Source organism: Corvus brachyrhynchos, unplaced genomic scaffold (genome assembly GCF_000691975.1).
Source record: "Corvus brachyrhynchos isolate BGI_N302 unplaced genomic scaffold, ASM69197v1 scaffold59, whole genome shotgun sequence".
NCBI lineage: Eukaryota > Metazoa > Chordata > Aves > Passeriformes > Corvidae > Corvus > Corvus brachyrhynchos.
Genome location: NW_008246054.1, coordinates 6,530,722 through 6,553,381, shown reverse-complemented (window position 1 = coordinate 6,553,381; position 22,660 = coordinate 6,530,722). Strand labels below are relative to the sequence as shown.

The 22,660-nt window shown below is 38.6% G+C and overlaps 1 protein-coding gene across 1 annotated transcript in view; it reads right to left on the bottom strand.

The window, feature by feature from the left end:
- LOC103623298 (CDK5 regulatory subunit-associated protein 2) overlaps positions 1 to 22,660 on the bottom strand; it is a 72,270-nt gene that overhangs the window by 40,649 nt on the left and 8,961 nt on the right. The window contains 11 exon segments of the mRNA XM_017745622.1: positions 819 to 947; positions 2,413 to 2,528; positions 4,086 to 4,216; positions 7,045 to 7,142; positions 11,972 to 12,145; positions 12,878 to 13,048; positions 18,467 to 18,685; positions 20,036 to 20,128; positions 20,737 to 20,856; positions 21,271 to 21,324; positions 22,624 to 22,660. The exon segment at positions 22,624 to 22,660 is cut by the window's right edge and continues 19 nt beyond it. Of these exon segments, the coding sequence (XP_017601111.1) occupies positions 819 to 947; positions 2,413 to 2,528; positions 4,086 to 4,216; positions 7,045 to 7,142; positions 11,972 to 12,145; positions 12,878 to 13,048; positions 18,467 to 18,685; positions 20,036 to 20,128; positions 20,737 to 20,856; positions 21,271 to 21,324; positions 22,624 to 22,660 (1,342 nt within the window).

The following is a 22,660-nucleotide window of genomic DNA, read 5'->3' as shown; positions in this document are numbered from 1 at the left end:
CTGACTAACAGGGTCAGGTCGTATCTTACTCTGTCAGTTTAAATCAGTTTTGTTCCTTTTTTTCCCTACCTTGTTTTTTTATATATATATATATTATAAGTAAAGCACTGTTATTCCTATTTCCCAAAGCTTTGCCTGAAAGCCCCTTGATTTTAAAATCATAATAATTCGGAGGGAAGGGGGTTTGCATCTGCCATTCCAAGGGAGGGAGGCTCCTGCCTTCCTTAGCAGACACCTGTCTTTCAAACCAAGACAACCTCTCAGCAAACCACCACAGTGCTGGCCCCTTCTTCATGTACTTCTCTATTCTATGTGAAGAAATAGCCACGTGTTTAGGTGACCTGAAGTTCTATTCCTTGTTTGTTGGCTACACTGAACCCTCCTATTTTGAAGATGCATCAGAGATCTGAACAAAACTCTTAGAAAATTAAGACACAGCCTGACAATGACTATGCAACAGCAAACAGACTTTCAGGAATAACTAAAATGTTTTCTAAGATATTGCTTTCTTTGTAAAATTAACTACTTCCTTCCCTTTCAATTGACAAAAAAAATAGATCACAGACCCAATTAATATTTAAATGAGTATGTTGCTTCCTTAAAATCAACTTGACACATCACTGAACACTTGCATTGAGCTGCTTCTCCATCATGGTAACATCTTAAAGTTGTTTACATCATTAATTTTAAAAGTTACTATAAGGAATTAGCAACCTCAGCCCCAAGGGCTTTACACTCCTTCTGCACTGATGGAAACGACTCCACAAGGCAGATTAGATGTGAGAGTCAGACTCACTACTTTAAAACAGAAAACCTACCTCTCTGTGGCTTAATATTTTCAGTGCTTCCTTCCCTTGAGAATCCTTTGGACAACATCCAGACTGTCTGGCCTTAAGTTCTTGATTAATTGACTGCAGCTCTTTGACCATCAGGAGCAGGTCAGTAACCTAAATAACCAAAGGAAGAACAAGCAGAACTGGTAACATCCAAACTAGTAGGAAAACAAATGATGACAGATAAATCTCCAGCTAAACGCAAACTGCAGTTAGAAGCTTGGGTTTGTGTCTCTGCTCCTGAGTTAATCTCCCTAGGTATGGAAACATGCTTCTGTGTTTGTGAATTAGTGGTCAAGGTACCTTAATTTGTAACACTGTAGTTCATGGTCTGTTACTAAGTTTAGGTAACAAGTTTCACAACTCAGTAGCAAGAACAAACCTGAGGGCACCTCATACGAACAGCTGATTCGAGAAGAAACATTTAATGCAAGAAAAAACCAGCATTACTGGAAACATTCAGGAACAAGCTGTTCTTGTGTCACCAACCCCCTTTAAAAGCCACTCTCATTCTGAGCAATTTCACAGACATAGAATCTGACTGGACAGTCGGGTTCAAAACTCTCACAGCCACAAAGCCATGAACTGTATCAAGAAGGCAACGTTTGGAGAAAAAAGTTAAATCTTTTTATCAGACCAATTAATATACTTGGAAAACCAGGTCAGCTTTCAGTCACACAAACCCCTTTTTTCCAGTAAGAAATTATTTATAAATATCTTTTGCTAATGAGTATCCCTGAGCCTTCTGAAGGGAACACGCTCAGAGATAAAAGTGGTGAAACCCCAGAATGGCACTGGGACACAATCTGGGTTTTTTTTTAGGGACACCTGTTCAGAGAAAGACAAACTTCCTTCCTTCAGATTACCCACCTCCAGAGTGTGAGCACCTGCCTACAATTCAGCTGTCCCTGAGAAACAGAAAAACTTCACTTATGCTCACTCCCAACCAACCATATTCAAAATTATTCCTTGTCATAAACTGGTGCCTGGATTGGAAGTCACTGCACAGGATCAGAAGAAAGAGAACAAGTTTCTGAACCCCAATACTGATTTATTGTTTGGTCTGCACATTTCATCTCTGTGAATTTCAGTTCTCCTTATGCAGAATAGAGAACTCACCTCAGGGTTATTTTGTAACATGCCCTACTTACCAAAAGATTTGCAAATCCTGGGATGGAGTGTGCTAAACAGAATATAGGCTATAGACACCACCACTTCCATGATTAATAAAGCTGCATGAAATACACACTGTGGGATGCTCAATGCAAAACCTTTCTTCAGAGTTGATGTAGATGATATCTGAAACACGGTACTGAGTCAAAATCTTGAGTCCAGGTGTCCAATACCACAAAACCTTGGCTGCAAATCACTCAGCTTTCAGCTGATTCTGAAGCCCATGTGGTGTGACAAAGTTAAATAGTTCATAAAAGGTGGGTTACAAATCACAGAGATGGGAGCTTCAAATCCTTTCAGAACTACCCAACTGTACGTAAATAAATGTTTCTGTGAGAGATACAGAAACTATAAACAAAGCAGAATTAAGCCATTAGAAACAGTAAATAATAAAAGAGATCAATACCTTTCCTTTAAGTTCTTCCAGAGACAGATGGTCTATCTGAAGGTTTAAATGGTCTTGTTCTCCTAAACAGATACTCATATAAGATGTTTGATCTCCACAGAAAGATAGTGTTTCATCTGCCAAAATAGCCAAGGACAGACAATATTTCAGAAACTCCATTTGCAGGAAAACACAGCACAAAATGCACAGGACTTTTTGAATAAGAACCTTCCAGTAAGTCTGTGGGAGGCCAGTTAGAATGTTTAATTCCCAAAACAAGCTTCCTGTTTAATTGAAAAAATTTTGTCCTCATATGTCTTTGTGCTTCTGACACACAGACATGCTGCATTTTCTGTGGCTGTATTTTCTGTGGTTATCAGCACGAGCTGTGAATGTAATTCTGAATTATAATTTGCATATTTAGCATGACAATTAGAAATAATTTTTAGGAAGGATAAGTTAGGCATGAATAGTTATTCTATTTTAACTATAGTTTTATGAACATGAACTCAAGGTCTCAAGGCTAAAAGCCAGGTTAGACAAAGTTAATTAATTTATTTTGCTTTGGGGTCAAAAGAATGCAGTAATTGGATTGAAAATAGTTACTTATTCACTGCCTCTATAACTGCAGGAATTGTTTATGTTTTAATAAACACTTGTTTATTTACAATATAAATGACAGTCAATTCTATTAATAAATCTAATAAGATAGGGAGAAAGCATAACTAAATTAGGACAAATAAGAGACATCCCAATCCTACTCCCAGTTCTGACACTGATCCTGTGGCTGCTGCAAGGACCCAAAAGTCACAAATCATTACTAATTTTTCAGTCTTTATTCCTAACAGCCTCACCCTCAACACAACAGCTCCTGAGAACCCTGGAGTATCCACAAGACCCTTTGGCCCACCCTGGTTGTTGATTATCTCTGGGCTTTTGAGGTTGGAAACTCTGAAACAGCTGAAGTTTACTTATCAGAGCTGTCAAGTGATGCTAAAATTGAAAATCTAAGTTGAAAGGGGAAGTGAACAGGCTTTACTGTTATTTATATATCCCCTATGGAATAAAACAGAAACATCTTGTACATATGCAGTAAACTATTTAATGATACCCACTTACATTATTCTTTTCTATATCTAAGAATATACTAAAAACACCTCCCAAGACATACAGCAAGAAAGCCAGAAGCTAAGCTATATTTAAAAGCTCTACTTTTTCTGAATTACTAAGTAACAAAACTTCTGGGTATTTTTTCTTTCTCTGGAAATACTTCTGTCAGGAGGAGGTTACCAGTGCCTGAGCCACAAGCTCTTTGGGAAGTAATTACATCCCATGGTCAGAAAATAATCCCATGGCCACCGACCGATTCCAAGTCAGGAATCTCTGACTTTTGTGGAAAACAGTAAATTCTGTGAGTACAAAGCTGCAGGCAGCATAAAATGATCCCTGCAGTAGAATTGCCACAGAATTTCTAACATTTGCTGCATGGAAAGAGAAGCTGTCCCTCTGATTGCTCCAAGACATTCTGTTACAAATCCCCCAAATCATCTTCAGTATAAAAAGTCAAAAAGAAATCTTTTCACACCTTTTTTTTACTCTCAAATATTTTTTCTCCATGCCAGCAAACTGACTGTAATAAAACCACTTTTCTTCCTTTGTGCATGAGGAGGGTTGGACTGGGCATGGATACAAACCTTGGTGGTTTTTCATGTCCTTAATCTGATCTTGTAAGATTTTCTGGAGATTCCTGTTACCTAAAACATCTTCTTCCAGTTGTTTTCTCAACATGAAAATGTTGTTCAGTTCTACTTGCAAGCTATTTATACTGGAATGAAAAGGGGAAAAATAAATATTTGAGATTCAATTCAAAACATTTTGGTGTGCACTGGTGTTTCTCCATCCAGGCTTGCACCAAGAGCCCATTTCCCATGGCTGGATTTCAGCCCACACTTCCATCATTTTGATGCATAAGCACAAATAAATCCTCACATAGAAAGAGATTAAATGTTTACAAACACAGCCTTTTCCTACTCTTTTGGGCTGTGCTGCCTAAGTCAGTTTCCCCATGACAGAGCTCTTCTACCAGCCTCTTTCTGGGCAGTTTTTTAAAAGGAAAATTGAAATTACTAAATTCTAAAAAGTATGACAGAAAAATATCATTATCACATAATGCTGATGGCTTTGTGTACTCAATTATGTGGTGACCATGGAAACTTTGTTCCCTTGCCACAGAGCTACACTAGATAATCTAATGCTGCACTTCAGAAAAACATCAAAAAATCCTGTTTCATTGAAAATAGGACCCAGACACAACTGTTTTATTTCTTCATTTATCCACAGTCTGTAAAAAGATCTCTTGCATTCTAAATTGTCTCAATTACTGCAATGGGGCATAAATGTCCAAACTTAAAATTTATAATTTGTCAAGGTGATTTAATTTTTTAAGCAACTTTGCTACTGAAGCTCTTCAGCGTCAGCTGCCCCTTGCTACATTTTCCCCACACCCTTCAACTGCATCAACAAGTCAGTTCTGATCAATCTGTAAAAAGATTTAAGTGCTGAAAATAAATCAACCTGAAATTGTAATAAAATGAAATGAATTCGATTTAATAAAAAATAAATAACAGGGTGTTACTGAACTCTTTGTATTACTTATTTTCACATTTACTTCATTCAGTGTTTTAAGATAAATTAAGCTGCTGCAGAATTTCCAAGCCACTGCACTAAATGCCAGAGAATTCAGGAATCTTTAAAAAAATTTCAATCAATCTGATGGGAGACTGTACAGGAACACAGAGCACATCATACTTGCATGAGAATAACAGAGTACTGCAGATGCACATTAATTAAAAGGCTGCACGTATGAAAAGCTTCTCAGTCTGTCTCCTGACAAGTGTGCTGTTGTCAGGGGTTCCTGCACAAGAAACTACTGCTTTAACCAATTCTTCCTCATACAAGAGCTTCTTTGAAGAGAGAGTGCTCTTAAAGGCTCAGCAAAATAATTAAGAATAAAACCAAACCAACACATGACTAGAAGCCAGGTAAGCACATTTTCTCCTTTTCATGAATTAAAGGTTTTATAAGAACAAGCACTGATTCCCCTCTTGGAGAGAGAAGGAATGTCTTGGTCCTGACATCCAGTAGCTCATTTTGAAAAATAACCACCCAGGTTGCTTAAAATAAATAATGCCTAAAAGAAGATGTCAGCAAGAAAACAGATGTTTGCCCAAAATCCGTGTCACTGCTGATGGCAATTAAATCCAGCTTCCTCATCTGTGTATCTGTAGGGCTTGTTTGTTTATCCATTCCCCAGAAGTTTGGGATTCAAGTCTTGATGAAGTTTACAGCACGTTTCAGCCCCCAAAACTGTTGAGATGGAGGAATAAGAGCAGTTCCAAGCCCTAGCTCATGGTGCATCCTCTGCTATTGTGGCACAACAGGCACTGACTGCTCCATGCATTCCACAATTCTACACCAGGGAAGCAGGGCTAATGATCCTGATCCTACAGAAGTTCATTGAAAAACCCCAGTGATTATACCCACAGTTCTAAGTTTCCTTATTTGAAAGCCATTCTAAGAAAAACCAGTTTCAGAGCCACACAGCTTTGCTGCCATTGCTGTACAGTATGTGGACCCTCTCCTTGCCCACAGAGCAGGAGTTGGTGTCAGGTCACACTTCATAAGAAATCAGAAATAATCTCCATCATCTGACTGCTATCATTATTTTTAATCAGTATTTTTTCTAGTATCTAAAGCAGGTTCTGAGCTGTGGCCAAGCACAAGCTGGCATTGCTGCTAAGTGCTTAACTCACACACAGATCTCATCTACTCTAGTGCTACTTCTCTTTATGGTTTCCAAACTATAATGGTCTGTAAACCAATTGCAAAATATAAATAAACATTCCCCAAAGCTGGCAGGTATAAGCCATTGCTTTCAGGAGCTGGCTCTCAAATGTTAAATACTTCATTAAGAGATTTGCAATTACAACAGTAAATTTTTTATAAAATATTTAAATTTCATTTGCCTACAGATTAAGTATTTTCTTTATCATAACATCTCCTCAACTGCCAGGCAATAACAGGATACAGAGTAGGCTGCAGATTTCTTTCTGAATTGTTGTGTTCTTTGATTTTAAAAGGTTAAAAACCACTTGCTCCTGCCACCCTTTTCAATGCTTTACACTGAAAGTATACTGTGCAAACTTCAATTATTCTGTTTTGTTTAACCTTCTCCCAAATCTTGCATATTTATATTCTCATCAAAATTCTCACAGTGTCACTTTTAAGATAAGTATTATCTATATTTTAGGAGTAAACCATGGCAAATTGTCCAGTGCCCAAAAGTTCGCTGCAATTTGATTTTAGTCCTATATGCCAAAACACAAGACCTAAGTATGGAAAATCCTGCTGCTTACTTTGGTACCTACATGGAAACAGGGCCCATTTGAGATTTCAATCTAAAAAGAAATATCTTCAGAAACATTTAAGTAATTTAGATAATAGCAACTCACTTACATAAACATTTCTATTTAGCGACTACTACAGAGAGTTTATAAACAACTGGCCAGAACAAACTAATCTCCACATTTTTTTCACAAATTCTTGACTTTCACCCTTTGAGTTCAGATTACCCCCCAAAACAGAAGCACTTACCTATCTGACTCCCTGAAGGTCTTCACCAGCGTAGAATAAACGTTCTGTTCTTTCCTTAAAGCAAGGATCAGCTTCTCATACTCAGCTTCTTTATTTTCCTGAATTAAAAGAACATACTGCGCTTACAACATAATTTTTATGTTCCATGTCTATGACCATGTGTGTACTTTGTGTCCTGAAGTATTTGTGGAAGAAGCTGAAAACCCAGTTTTCTGAACAGGACCACCAATGCCCAACATAGATCTGAGAACCATTCACTGTCCTTAAATCCAGCTGGTATTGAAGGAGGCAAAGACTGTTTCACTATGTACCTATCATGAGTGAGTCACACATCTGAACAGTGCTTCAACATTTTTCTCACAGCCTCAGAAGCTTCCCCCAGCCCCACCTCAAGCATCCTCACTCCAAAAGTTCCAACAACCAGGAACAACCCGGCAGGCAGCTATTCCAGAGAAGGGGAAGGGAGGGAAGGGAGAGCAGACGAGCCAAAGTTCCAAGTACACATTTTAGAACAAGTCCTCTCTGTGTTCTGGATAAAACTGGCTTTTTTGGGGTGAGGAGAACAGCAAATTCTGTTCCATCTCACAAGAATCACAAGAAGGATTATATTGAGCCCCAAATAAAGGACAATCAGATCAGACACTCCGTAAGTCAGTTTTCTGCACACTCATCTGGGTCACTACAAGCTGCTGCTTCACTTGTGCGAAGAAAAGAAAATGGGTTTATCTGCAGTCTTGCTCACAGAAAGGATGATATTATTACTATAAGAATAAACACAAACTCTTAAGGTACATTCTCAGTAAAGGATCCATTAAATTCTCCTGACTTTTTCACTCCAAAACAACCAGAGAGTCACTTTTTCAGCTTTTTTGCAGGAAGCAAAAAATGCAGCTATTTAAAGGAGTGTTTTCTTGCACGTACTATATAAGAGTATCAGTCATCTCCAAAGAGAAATAACTGGAATATTATAGCAAATTTAGATACATTAATATCAGGCACAAATTCTGCCTCTGTTAAAGAATTTTTGGTTCTCTCAGTTTGCTTTTTTGACTGAAAACTGAAAGGAGGAACAAAAAAGGTGTCACAGCTAAGGGGGAATTTCAGCTAAGGGAACTCTTAAGAGATACTAAATCATTAGTGAACAGATCATTAACAAGGAAGAAACCTACACCCAGGAGTTTTAAGCAGCTGTTATTGTTCCAACTGCAATTCCTAAGGAGGAAATTGCAACAAAAAAAAATTCAGCTACAAAGAATCTCGTTAATTCACACTAAAGATGCCAAGACTATTAATTTGAACAACTCAGTGTTCTGCAAAGCAAACAGCACAAAAGCAAGGACAACCGGTGTTTACTTTTAATTATTTACACTCTTACTTCACAATATGCCAGTAAATATGTTAAATAATATTTTGCAAGTGTAATCAAGCTGTGATCAAATGACTGTAGTTAAGGTAACCTGCCTGGCAGGTCCTGCTGCAGCTTCTACCAGTGATGCTCCAGACTCTTGGAAGAAGCGACCTTGCCTTTGGACATGTGCCCCATGTTCAGCTGCCATCTAAAGGCTGCTGTGTTCTAAGAGACATTTCCAGGCTCTAGTGCAATTTATACTATTCTATACTATACTATTCTGTATCAAAGTGCAAAATCCTGAGCTTCACATCAAATTTATTATCTAGATGAGCAGTGGAGGAGCTCCCAGCAAAGTTGCTGACTGAGCACAGAGAAACACAAACAGATGGAGATGGGTGATCCAGAGGCCAGTCATAAAATAATCTCATGAAAAGAAATGTTAAAAAGTACATCTTGCAGCCTGAATTAAGGAGTCTTATCAATGTGCTAGAAGCTCAGCCTTTCAAGAACAGTCACTAAACATAAAATACATGGGTTGTAATTTAAGTTGGAAAAGTTTGATCACGAACACTGACCAATGACGTAGAAAGCAACAGGAAAAAATAAATCTTTTTACTTAATTTAGTTGTTTCACAGTCTGTTAGAAGTTCTAATGAACTCCTCCATATGTCTGATACAAACCTTGCAATTATTACTGAAGACACTACAGGACTCTATCCTAATTAAAGCTCTTTCTGAAGCCTTGGCAGAGCAATGTCACTGTGCAGTTAGGGAGGATAAATGAGGGAAGGAATGTCACCCATGGCTCAGGGTCTATGGCTGCTGCATGAACAAAGCAGTGCCACACACAAACCCTGTTCCACCTCCCTGTTCCTTTTAGGATTCACATGTTGAGTTCTCCATTTGTACCAAAATCCCAGTAAGCTCATGAAATCCTCCCAACTCTTTCTGCGTAACAGGAGACATGAGCTATTTCTTAATTCTAAATGTCACAGACTATACACAAATTATTAAATTCTAAATTCAACTACCTAAGTAAAGGTTAGCAAAATCACGAGGAAGTGTTCCTGATTTTTTCAGAATCTTTCATGAATAATAAGGATGAGAAGATGCAGCACGAACATCCCTTTTTTTTGTACATTATTACTGTCATTTCTAAATAACGCGTAGGAGTGAATTATTTCAATCAACTCCCCAATGGTACACAAAACATAAGGCAGCTCTGTAACTTAAATAGACTGTAATGCTGTGGGAGTTAATGAAACATTAAACCTCTTGACACATGGTGTGAGGGAAAATGTGTTAGAGGAGATAGCTGCAAGACATCCAGGACCATATTGCAGTGAAAGATTTATATTCCCATGAAAGGAGGCAATCTAATACGTTAAAGTCTATATTTAAGTCTGAAATACTATTGCTAAGCAGCAGTGGTGGAAAACATAACTTATTTTCATTAAAGGTTCCCTAAATTGTAAGCAATGAAAGTAAAAGGTTTATACCTCCACAATAAATAACTTATTGGCAAAGTCACAAGAATATCCAGTTGCCTCACTGAATGTTCTTGCGCTTCCAACAACCCTCAGGATCACTTCAAAATCTCTGAAGGTTAAAGGACAAATGACTGAGAGAAGGATATAACCTATACCTTCCTCACTGATCCATCCACCGTTCATCCATCACTAGAATTTGGTAATTTCTTCTAATTTCTAAATTCCTTATCTGTAAAATACATTTAACTCAGAGACTTCAGAGATACCAGAGTCAGAAGTTGCCAGACTCCCCTAATTATCAGTGCCCTTGCTCACTCTCTCTAGGCCATAACAGTGGCTCAAAAATCCAAACTCCAAAATTAGAACCTTTCCTGGCCTGGCCAAGGCACCCAGCAGAGCTTTGGGTGTTGGTTGCTTTAAAATTTATCATTACATTAAAACAAAGTACAAAGATGAAAGGGAGAAAAGTTCTGTATCTCTCAAGTCTATTTCTTCAACTTCAAAGATCAGTGAGGCTGAAGAGCCTAGTTTCTGTCCCCTCTGGTGGGCAGGATCCAGCTGTGGATTTGTTGAGAGTCGGTGCAGCACCACAAAGCCATCCAAGAGTGCCAGGCAGCCAATGAGAGCAGAGCTCTGGATCCTCTGTGTCCAAAAACTGGTGATTAATATGCCAAAGTGGGTCCTTATGGAGATATGTGACACAGAGGTTGGGCAGAGAGGACAATGGGCTGTGATTAGATATTGTTCAGTCACTGAGTGCACCAGCAGCAGAGAATGGGCTGTGATTAGAAGGTGGGTCTGGGTGATTACCATGCACTGCCTGCCACTGCTCCTGCCCCTGGTTATCCACCTGAACCAAGCGAGGGGTATGCAGGGAAGTCAGTGTTTGATTTCCATTAATTCCCTATGATTTTCCATCCTAGGTGCCTTTGTGACAGAAGTTATGTGCATGCACTGCAGTTTGTTGTGCAGAGGTGGAATTTCTCCCCAGCCTTTCCCAGACTATTTTCTCTGTCTGCACATTCACATATACTGGGATAAACCCTCACACTACCCAAGCAAAAAAGGCTTCAGCTCCTTTACTCTGAGCTTGTCACATAACTAGGACTCCACATGTTCTTGTCTCTCCCATGGTTAATTATAGTGCCCATCACATTCATCAGCTCACCACCAGACTGTTCAGAATGTGACCCAAGACACTGCACTTACATTTCCTTTGCCATTGGCTCCTTTTGTTTTGAACTTCCTTGAGAAAGTCTCCTTAATGACTGATACATTATTAAAGAAATGAAAAAGCTTTCTCCACCATTACTGTGTACCAGTCTAATTATTTTTACTTTGCCTGATGCTTTTAGAAATCTTGATACACCAGGCTGCAAACAACACAAAAAAAGAGACAAGAAATGTACCTTCAAAAGCAGTTTATTTGTTCAATAATCTGTATACCATGATGCACTGTGGAGTCAGGCAGTGATCCAAAAATTTAACAGTACCTGACTTCTTTTTGCTACAACAGAATGGAGGGTAAAGAGAGAAGGAACTACTTCTAAAACTAAAATTTTGAATTTTGACCTCTGACTTCAGGTACAAGTCTTTTTGATTCATGGCGTCAAGCAAAATAATGGGCATATGTTGCTCACCCTTTTTTAATAGATATATTTCTGTACAAGTTCTTTGCTTTAAAGCAGCTTTCTTCTTGTCCTGGACATATTTTCACTCCTACCTGTATTTATCCTCACATTCCATTTATCTCCTATGGTCACCAGCTCTGTGCAATCTTTCCCTTTATCTATCCAAAGTACACAAACTCTTCTCTGCACCTCTCTGCAGAGATGCAGACATCCTCCCACTCAGTGAATTATGTCTGCCCTAACCACCAAAAAACCTCTACCTCTTTATGGCAGGCAAAACATCTTACATGCTTTCTGAAAGTAGGGAGTTTAGTGATGCCATATAAATTCATCAGTGCACAACACATGGTCAATTACAACATATATGAGTCCACAGCTTTAAAGTCCAAGTCAAAATTCTCTTCAATTTGAAGTCAAGGTACTTATCTGCAAATGATCAGTTATGCAAAACTCACCTCCAGCTCTCTGACTATCTTGATAATTGACTGTTGAGACTGTGCAGCACATTTCTCCTTTACTAAGCCCTCATTTTTCAGTTCAAGTTCTTCATTAACTCTTAGAAGGTTCTTGCACTTATTCTGGAGCTCCTGCAGTTCTGCATCCTTTTCTTTAACTGTTCCATCAAGTTTCTAACAAAAGAAAACAGTTTTACAAAATCTACTCTAATTTTAAACTGCAAAATACAAAATCTAACAAAATTCAGGAGAATATCCAAGGATGACCTGGAACATGTTATTTACACACCTTGCAAAAAGAGCTCAATTTAAGATACCAGAAGCGAAACCAAAAGATACACAAAAGCTTTCCCCACCTATGCAATCTTTTCAGTATCAAAAAATGATGTCAAGGCATGCACCTTTGTCTCCAGGTACAGAGCAACCTCAACTCTGAATCTCTGCATTGCTGGCTGAATACCTGCTACCTTTTTCACCCTGTGTTAAAACTGAGCAGGGGTCTGTTACCATTCAGGCAGGAACCTCCTCACACAGGTCATTTGGGGCTCCCAGAAAAGATAAAATATTTCAGTATCTATACCTATTCCTCAACTTCCACTTTCTGCACAATAAACTGAAAATCATGAACACTTCGGAGCTTTTACAACAGTGACAATCCTACAGAAGTATTAGTAAAGCTTTCTTCCCCCTCTGTCCACATGCTTCACAAAACCCTAACAAGAAATCCTGTTGAATGCCACACACACTGTAATTACAGGTCTGTTCTGCAAATACAGTATTATGAGATGTGAAGGATTATCATCAAAATCAACAATAACTCCAAATACAAGCGTGATTTGGTTATAATTCCCCATACAAAATCAAATGATAACTTTCCATTTTTCATTTCAAAGTAAGTCTACCCACCTCAAGCAGCAGATCCTTGTGATTGACACTGTCTGTCAGCTGCCTTATAACAAGTTCTTGGCTCTGCAGCTTCTGATTGCTTTCACTCAAAAGAATATTGTAATGGTGTTCAACTGCTTTTTCTTTCTCAGTCATTTCACCATGTAATTTCTCTAGCTGATTTCTAAGGTCCTACAAAAACAAAAATGAAACTGAATATGCAGCAAATGAACTTTAAAGAAAGTTTAAGACTAACAACCCACACTATCACTGAAGAAAGTACTGAAGCCACTTTCTTTTGGCATTAATGAATACAATTAAAGAAAGAACAACTTTCAGATAAGATGTCAGTCTTTTCTTCCAAAAATCTAGGTTGTTGTTTAAATGCTTTTCATACAGAATGCTGGACTCCAAGGCCGTTGGGAATATTATGCACATAGATGTTGTCAGAATGAACATTCACTTCTGAGTCAATCTACTCCCTGGCTAGAAAAGGAGAAAATTGCTTATGGGTGATTCAGTTTGTCACTTGCCTTTTTTCTCATCACACCATGAAAATTGTTGCACTAACTCTTGTATCACTGGTTACTCTGGCATCAAAAAAAAGATCAGAAATGTTAAAACTTTTTTCTTTCGACAAGAATACAAACTTCAAATGACCAATCAGGTGCACCTCATGATCAGAAGGGATGAAAAGAACTTGATTTTGACTCTGACTCTGTTAATTACTTCCTGCAGCTCCAAGATTAGCTGCATTACCTCCACATCTTCGTTTCCAATCAGAGAAATGTGTGCTCCTTGTCCATTCTGCTCCTAAACCACAGGAACAATCTCTTAAACAGCTTCTACACAGCAGCGAGTCCAAAGGACTCCAACATCTGTTAGGACCAACATGGAATGCTGCAATGGAAGAGCAGCAGCCCCTGGGTTGCACCACAATCACAGCTCTCCTCTGCAACCCTAGAGATCCTGTCCCACTCCATCTGAAAATCCAACTCTGAAAATACAGCTCTCCATGGGGTTTCAAAGCATGGCCACCCAACAAAGCCTTGGGTTCCAAGAAGTAACATCAAAAAATCCCTACTCCTTACATTCTGCCACCAACCAGGACAATCACTACATCTATGTGAACAGATGAGATTATTAGCATGAAATTTATAGTCAGCTCACAGTTAAGAGTAGAAAATATTTAAGAGCAGAGGGTAGTAGAAAAATTTCCAGCATGGCGTCTCTGTCCTTCCACCTTCTCTCCCACCACCACTGTTTTGTGTCAATTCCAACATTTTTGCTGGTTTGTTCGAAGTTTCAACACTGTCAGCTGAAGGAGGCAAAGCTTGCATAGACACCAGCCTCATTTTATAAACTTTTCCTCTGCATTTACTGCACAGATTGTGTGGAAAAAAGAGGTAGAAACTTGTAACACAAGAGCTGTTGCCCAAAATTAAACAATTAAAACCTACAGGAGACTTTATACTATCTAAACTTCTGTTCAGACCAAAGAACCAGGTAACACAGCCTACCTCTTCAAATAAATGTTTTCTATTTATTCCCCAAAAGGGCCCATTTGTGAAGCAGCATAAGCCCTTTGAACAGTTTGCACATATGGCAGTCACCTGCAAATTTTACTTTTACCTCCACAGGGATTTAAAATTTAATAGTTGTTTCTTATTCTAAGTCCAAAGAAATAGCACTAGTGACATTTTAATTGCAGTCTCTTTACAAACTGTTTTATGTCCTTTTCTTGACTTAATTACTTTGCTTCATGCAGATTCACATCAAATCCTTAACATCACTTTATTACCTCAGTGTTTTATTTATTTTGCACATTAAATGCAAAATGTCATTTACAAAGCCTTTTGATTTACTTTCTCCATTTTAGCTTCATCCCCACAATTCAGCTAAGAAATGCCTAACAGCTCCCAAAACCCCCTCAAATGTTATTCAAAGAATGATTACACCCAGACCTTCAGTTCTGCAAACTAATTTTTTCAGGAGCAAAAGAACTAAGAAAACTGAAGAACAGCAGAACCAGGTCCAAGTTTTGTCTAGCTACCCAAACCCTCCCATATGTTCCTGTTTTTCCCTAACTGCTGCCTATAAATGCAAACTGCAGAGGGAAGTAGTGCAAGGTCTGATAATTGCAAAGGCTTTTGGCTCCAAGTTATGGAGCTCTTCAAGTGGGTCACATTAAGTCTATTCCCACACAGTACTGGAATTGGAAGCAAAGGATCAACAGCAGTGTTACCACATTCCCTGCACTGCAGAGGTCACTCCTTGGCTTTTTAAAATGTTACTTTTATACTATTACATTACTGAACAGCTTTAACTGACGCATTACCTGTAAGTAAACTTCAGGGGACTTTTCATCTGTCCTGTAACTTCAAGTGACCAATACAGTGACTCATCTTAATGAAAAGCATAAGCAGCTTGAAGACAACAGACATGCAGAGGTAGAAAGATGCTGCTACAGCAACTGTACTCCACCCATTATCTCATCTCAGTCCTCTTGGTGCCCAGCACTTGTCAGGTGCAGAAACCAGGTTTCACCCTTTAAAGCAGCAAAACTGTGTAATGGCCAGGTTTATGGAAAGAGCTGGACTGACAAGGGATGCAATTGTGGAAAAAGTAAAACAGCCTGCGCGAGATTTGCAATTTGCACATAACTTTGCCTCTACTATTTCTGCCCCCATAACTCCCTAAATCCTTCCCAAAGAAAGCTAGAGGTGAGACTGAAAATTACCTTCTTTGCATGAGCTGGAATTCTGTAACACACTAAACTATCCATCACTGTAGCAGGTTGCTTGAACTCATTGACCACTCAAATTGTCTGGGAGAAAATCTATCGGTTTCTATACGCTGACTTGCAAGGATAATATAGCACCTACAGCTCTCAGAGCATAAACTTTGCAATTCCCTCTGCCAACCTTTTCCCCAAGAGATTTTCCTATGATTAATGATAGCTGAACTAAGAAAAATGAATGTGAAACACTATAATATCAAAGACTGGAGCAGATGCCTCCCCCTTCTTGTCAGATGAAAACCAGTTTGGTGAATAATTAAGTTGTGAATTTCCAAAACCTCCCTCTCAGGCTAAACTACAGGTAGGAAGACTAAATAATAAATTCTGCCTAATGAGTTATTCTGCATTTCCCCAACCAACTGATCAAATATGAATATCTAGTAAATACACTTTAATTGTCTACATTTAGGCCTGGAGAGAGAATGGATATGTGAAGTGTTTAATAATGTAAATTTGAACAAACTTCTTGAGGAAGAAGCACTCCATCCCTGTTACAGGCACAGTAACATGGTAGCCATGAACAACATCAAGGATGAGATATTTATTCCTCACCAATAGTGTGTTAAAATTTAAGTCCAAAGCTTCTTGTTTCAAAGAGCTTTAAGGGATGTTTAACAGCACCTTGCCAGTGATGCTTAAAAGTGATACTTAACAACAGCTTTTGGAAAGTACAGAACTGAAAGAGCTTTTAAAAGCTCTTTCAGATACCTTTTAAAGTTGCCCACCCTGAGGCAAGAACACGGTTCAAGAATACCTAAACCCATTAATCCAGGAAACTCCTAATATTGGACGAAGTCTATGATCTGGATGATCAGCTCACACTGAACAGTCTTACTTGATTTAGTTTCACCTTCTTCCCTTCCAGGTCAGTAATGCCCAGTTCATGTCCAGATAAACTGGGTTTACAGTAGGCCAGAAATACATTTCAGGGGGGTTGTTTGTTGGGGTGTTTGGGGTTTTTTTTAATGAATATGCACAAAAATTAGCATTACCCCAATTACAGTATATGGAAAGTCACTGCAAATTTCTCTATGAGGGAAAAGCTAGGACAGCAGTTCATTACAGATATTGAGGGCATTTTCTACAGTTTATACACTTTTTTTCTAACTTTATTCTAACAAAATAGAAACATTGATAAATAGATATCTTGGAGCATAAATAGAACTGAGTTTTTAAGGCTGTCTCAAAAAGCTTGCACCAGATCACCAAAGCAGTTTCCTATTTGTCAAAGAGCAAAATCTCACAGCATTTTTTAACTCACACATATCTACTACTTAATGGGCAACACTTCACAGGCAATGTGGTTCTATCCAATGGGCTTGCAGCTCTGAAATTGAAGCAGCTGTTCTGCAAGGAGTAGGAAATAGGTTAGGGATATAATTTTTGTAAGACTGCTCATCTTTTGGCAGGGATGCTTTTCCCCCAGAAACTCATCATTTACATGAAAAACTTGGACATAATGGAGTCAAATAGGGCTTCTGTAATCCAGGTAACATCAAATCCCCCAGCAACTCCCCACTCAGTCTTATTTTTCCTGTCTTTCCTGTACAGTTATATTCTAGCTGCTCTGGAAGATGAAAAAAAATCTGAATAGAAAAGACAGTTAAATATAAAATACTTCAAATCAATAAATGCTCTTTGTGGCTGTTTTAACGACAAGAGCGATCTGTTCTCACTCTCCTTAACCTCAACGCCCTGAAGAAATCTCAAAGCATGCCAAAGACAGAGATTTTGTGACTGCAGCCAAACCACAGTTGACAATCAAACAAAAATGCGTTAAATTGGGTGTACGAGGGGAAGAGGAACTTAATTTGTTTGCTAGGTAAAGAGACCCCTCTGCTGGTTTTAAGGAATAGTGCAGGAGCAGCAGTTTCCAGATCTCCCAGCTTTATTAAGGTCCTTATTTAATAATGGAACCAAAACATCTAGTGAATAAAGACAGGCTCATTAAATCTTTTATGTAATTTAATATAGCAGGAGACTAATCCCCAACTGAGGAGGATCAGACTCTGGATGCAAGCAGGACTCTGCTCATTATGTAAATGCTGCCCTCGTGGAAGCAAAAGTGGGAAGACTTTAGCAAAATCCACATGACAAAGCATACAGGTGAAAACTGTTGTGTGTCAAAGCCTCAGGTGAAGGGGCATCCTTCTTCCAAAGGAAGAAAAGGAGAAACCTAATCATTCACTTTGTTGCATCAGCTCTGAGTGCTGCAAGCAGGAGAGCTTATCTGAATGCCCACAGCAAGGTAAAAACTCTCAACAGAATATGAAGCAGCAAAATTAATGAACAGCACCTCATTTTTAATGTTAAATTGTGATCAATTAATCCTGTGCTTTGGGTTTTTACAAGCAGAAGTTATTTAATATACAGCCTTTACAGTGACCCTGCTAGGAGGGCAGGCTGAGGTTTGGCTCCAGGTCACAACTAAAAGAGAGTTTAAGTAGTGAAATTTAAGATAATCTACAGACATGCAACAAGATAAATATGGCAGAAATGTAAACATACATCATCATGCATATTCAGATTTTCCCATCAGAAAAACTGGAATCAAGAGTAACTATTTACCGCTTTTAAAGGTTAATGGGTTTTTCCTAGGACCTAACTATCAAAATTATATTTAAAATATTGTTCTTTGCAGATTATGTGCCAGAATTTTCCTCAGTCTTCATACACAGCATTAGGCAGTGTCAGGTATTTCCCTCCCAAAAGTTATTTAAATTAAAAACCTAATTTTGTTAGAAAAGGACCTGCTAAAGCACTGAATTATTTCTAGACTTTAGAAAATAAAGCAAAAATGTGATAATAACATTAATGGTTTTGTCACTTCTGCTCTTCTGTAGTTGTGCTTCATCCAGCTCCTTCTCCATTTTCTCTCTTTGCAAATTCAGATCACTCAGCTCTTGACCAGTGACTTTAATTATCCTTTGTAGCCTGCGATTTTCAGCGTCCTTTGTGAGGTTCTCTGAGCGCAGCTCTGCCAGCAGGGTCTCCTTTTCCATCAGCAGAGCCTGATAATCTGCAGCACCCTGAAACACAAAATAGCAGTCAGGCTCCAGAAGTGGGTTTTGTAGAGCCTGGGAGTCCTTACTCCCATTGCACCCAAACCCACAACCCTGCCCCTCTTCCCAGCCTTTCAGAATTGGTGTTGCAAAGAAACAGTGAAACAACAAAACAAGGAAAGTGAAACAATAAAATTTCCTCTACTGATGCAACAAAACTTTCCACGACATCCAGTGTAGGCTAAGGAAGTCTGAGGTAACAATGAGAGAGAGAAAGGTTTATATGCAAAGGAGTCCACCGTGCAAACAAGGTCATGGCAGTATTATTGATTCACAAAGCAATAATTACATAAAACTCTACTTTTGGAGTAGAGTCCAGTTTCAATCTGGACTAGGGCAGGAAGTTACTGAGTCTTTCATGAAATTAAGGTTGGAAAAGACCTTTAAGATTTGAGTCCAGCTGCCAACCCAGCACCAGCATGGCGTTCACCACCAACCCATGTCCTCAAGTGCCACAGCCACACATTTTTGGAACATTTCCAGGGATGGTGACTCCAGCCCTGCCCTTGACATAAGCCTATTTTGTGTTCTTCCCCACCACATCCTGCTACAACTGGTCCTGGAGCTCACAGCAGAGGTGTCAGGAGCAGTGAGCTCTGCAGCACGATTTACTCACAGAGAACTGCCTTCAACTCAAGGTTGTAGCTAAGGAGCAGAGAACTGAGGAAAAGGACTTGCTCTGCAATGTGGATTCTGTGGACAGGAGGGATCAGGTGCATGCTTTTAAAACTTAGAATTTTTTTAAAATCATCAAGGTCTCAAGAATCATAAAGCCCCTTTTCTCCTTCACACACACAAAAAAAGCAGTACTAAATCACATTTTCACAAATAACATTCCACTATTTTATAAATGCTGGTTTCACACTTATTATATAAATAATTCCAAGCAGGTGTCTCACAGCCAGTTCAACTCTGCTAATAGGAAGCCTGTGCTGGCACCATACTTTGAGGAAAAAAATAACAGGTCCAGAAAAAAAAGCTCAAGATAATCTCAGCTTCCCAACAATTTGTGTCTTTATTTATAACTTATTTTGATATTACATGTTTCTCCCTTAAAGATCTGCAGTTGGTTTAGAATTAGAAAAAGCAAGGAGGAGAACCAAGGTAAGTTATCTGACATTTTAACATTCTATTTTTCAAATAATTTGATTTGGGAAATTTTTTTCAAAGTAGGAAAAACTAATCATTTTAAAACAACATTTTAAACTAATTTCCATTCCTCTGCTTTCAAAGATAGCAAGCACTGCCTGCTGTGTGGAATTACACAGAAGGGAGGAGCAGGAGTGGGGAAAATCACAACAAATTGCTTGTTCTTACCTTGAATTTTTGGACATGTGCCTTGTGAGTTGCCTCTCTTGCCTTAGCCAATGAAGCATTTAACTCTTCAATTTCAGAACCCAGCTCCTCATTCTTTAAAAAAAGTAAAATGAATACTATGTAGGAAGAGTTATTTCCAAGGAATGGTGACACAGTAATTTCTACCCCATCTCATTATCCATTCATCCAACTACACAAAACACTTTCAAGAACACCAAATGCATCCTAGTAAATCTTATATAAAGAAATTCTCGCTCTTATACACTCACTAGACTGCCTATCCCTCAAGTGAAGTATTTCCCACTCTTCCACACAATCTGAACTTCAGCTGACGTTGACCTCTCTTATTTTAGCTGCCTTTGACAGCTCCACTTACTCAACAACATAAAATACCCCTCGGATCTTTTAAGTGGTGCTCAGAGCTGATAAAAATCAACATGCAGCTGAAAACATTTTTCTTTAACGTTCTTAAGGGAGAAGGATACTTAACTTTCTCCTCTCTCCTCCAGTCCAAGAGCCCAAACTGCAGACAAACAAAACTGCTTGGAGAGATGACAGCAGTGACAGGGACCCACTAGAAGCCTCCTCATGGTTACAGTGAGATCAGACCCTGCCCCACACACACAAAACACTCCCTCCCCTCCCCAACCCCCCCACCCCAGTGGTACTTCAACAAACCAGCAAGATCACAATCACCCTACCTCTTTTTCCTTTGCTTTTAAGGCAACAGTTAGTCCTTGGATAGTTTTATCCCTTTTCAAACCATTCTTCTTTTCAACAGCAAGCTCATTTTCTCTTTCTTGTAGCTCTTCTTGGAGTGACTAAATTAGATTATGTGAAAGTTGCATTAACTTCCCACTAAGACATACTGTAATTGCACATCAATAAGTACATTCCCTCAGAGTTCTTGGAGCTTATTACTCAGATTACCAACATAAAATACAGTCCCCAAAATGAGAGGCAGCATCTTAAAGATGTGCCTCGAATATTCTATAAGAAGGGGGCAGGACATGAGCATCACCTTCAATATTTGATGAGTGTCTCTATCAGCTTTCCTGAAAATTGCTTCAAAAACAGGAGGGGTCCTCCTGTCACCCCATATAAAAGAGAATTTAACAGAGGAACTGCTCTGCTTCTCTTGAAGTCAAGGCCTCCTGTGCCTATGAAAGGATAACAGAGGGAGCCCAACACACACTGTAAGGGGCCAAGGAAACAGGAGAAAAACTGGAACTTACCTGAATTTTTTTTTCAAAGGAATTTCTCTCATTTTTAAGCTCCATTCTAAGAGCCTATAAGAACAAAACATTTGTTATGGTCACTTCAATTCATTCTCAACACAAATACAACTCATTAAGCAATAAAGTGAAGCAAAATGAGCTTAAAAGCCCTAGGCATGAAATAAGCCAGTCCACATTAAGAAGGAAAAAAAAAGAAAATAAAACAAAACCCCACAAAACATGCTCAATGAGACAGAACAACTGTACTTGCTGAGTGAATAGAGGTGCATTTTTATGTGACATTCATCTTTGTCAGCAAGATGCTTTTATCAAGAGAGATTTTAATTAGCACTTTTCCCTGGGGAGGTTACAGAATTATTTGTTTTAAAAAAGTAATCATACATAAAACCAGAGTTGTGCAAAGGTATTCATCAGATTTTTTTCTCCAATACTGCACCACAAATGATCACATGTACTCTGTCCACCTCCTGTGAAATGATTACAGATGATGCTGTTTTCACCTTGACACACAAATACTCTTGTGAAATCAGGGTGCTTTTTCCTGGCACAGATTGATTTAATTGCAAGATCACCCAGAACCGAAAACTTTTAATACCTGTAATCAATTCAATCATAAAAGATTCTTGACACAGACAAAAAAAAGCGTGTAGGTACTGAGCTGAGCAATATTAAGTTTCAAAACAAAAGGGAAGAAAAATTCTCAGATGCCTGACAGCCTCCATAATTAACTTTCTTAATTCTGCCAGCTTTAATTTCTTCTTTGAATAACCAATAGGAAAAAAAGACAACAAGCCTCAGGACCTCCTTCTACATTCCAGCTTTTAGGATCTCTGTCTTCCTATTTAGGAGCCAAGTGAAACAGAAGAGTGATTCTTGCACCTTTTGTAAGCTAAAGGGTAAACTTTGCACTTTATTTCATGAGATCTTTTCATGCCTACCTCCCTTACCACAGCTTTTTTTCCAGACCATAACAGCAGAGACACTTCCCAAGAACAAACTCTCAAGTCACATTCTTAACTTTTATAGCAGTTATGTCATCCAGTGAGGGATCTATTAACATCCAGGATTTCTCTAATATATACTTCTGTAAAGCAATTGCACAGTATCTATTACAGAAGCATAAAGTCAGTGGGAAACACAACCTCTCACTGAATGAATGGATAAATAAGGATGAATATTGCCAACCAAGCCACAGCATAAACCATGAATGGTAAGGAACCAGAAAATGGAGGAGGAAATAATATTTTAAAAAATTGGCTGATGTCACTCACATAGCATCCTGCACAAAACCTTTAAAATCCTACCCCACATGAGATTTATAACATATAATTGGTCAGACAGTTTCCTCACCTCTATCTCCCCATCCTTTTCAAGCCTCAAAGCAATG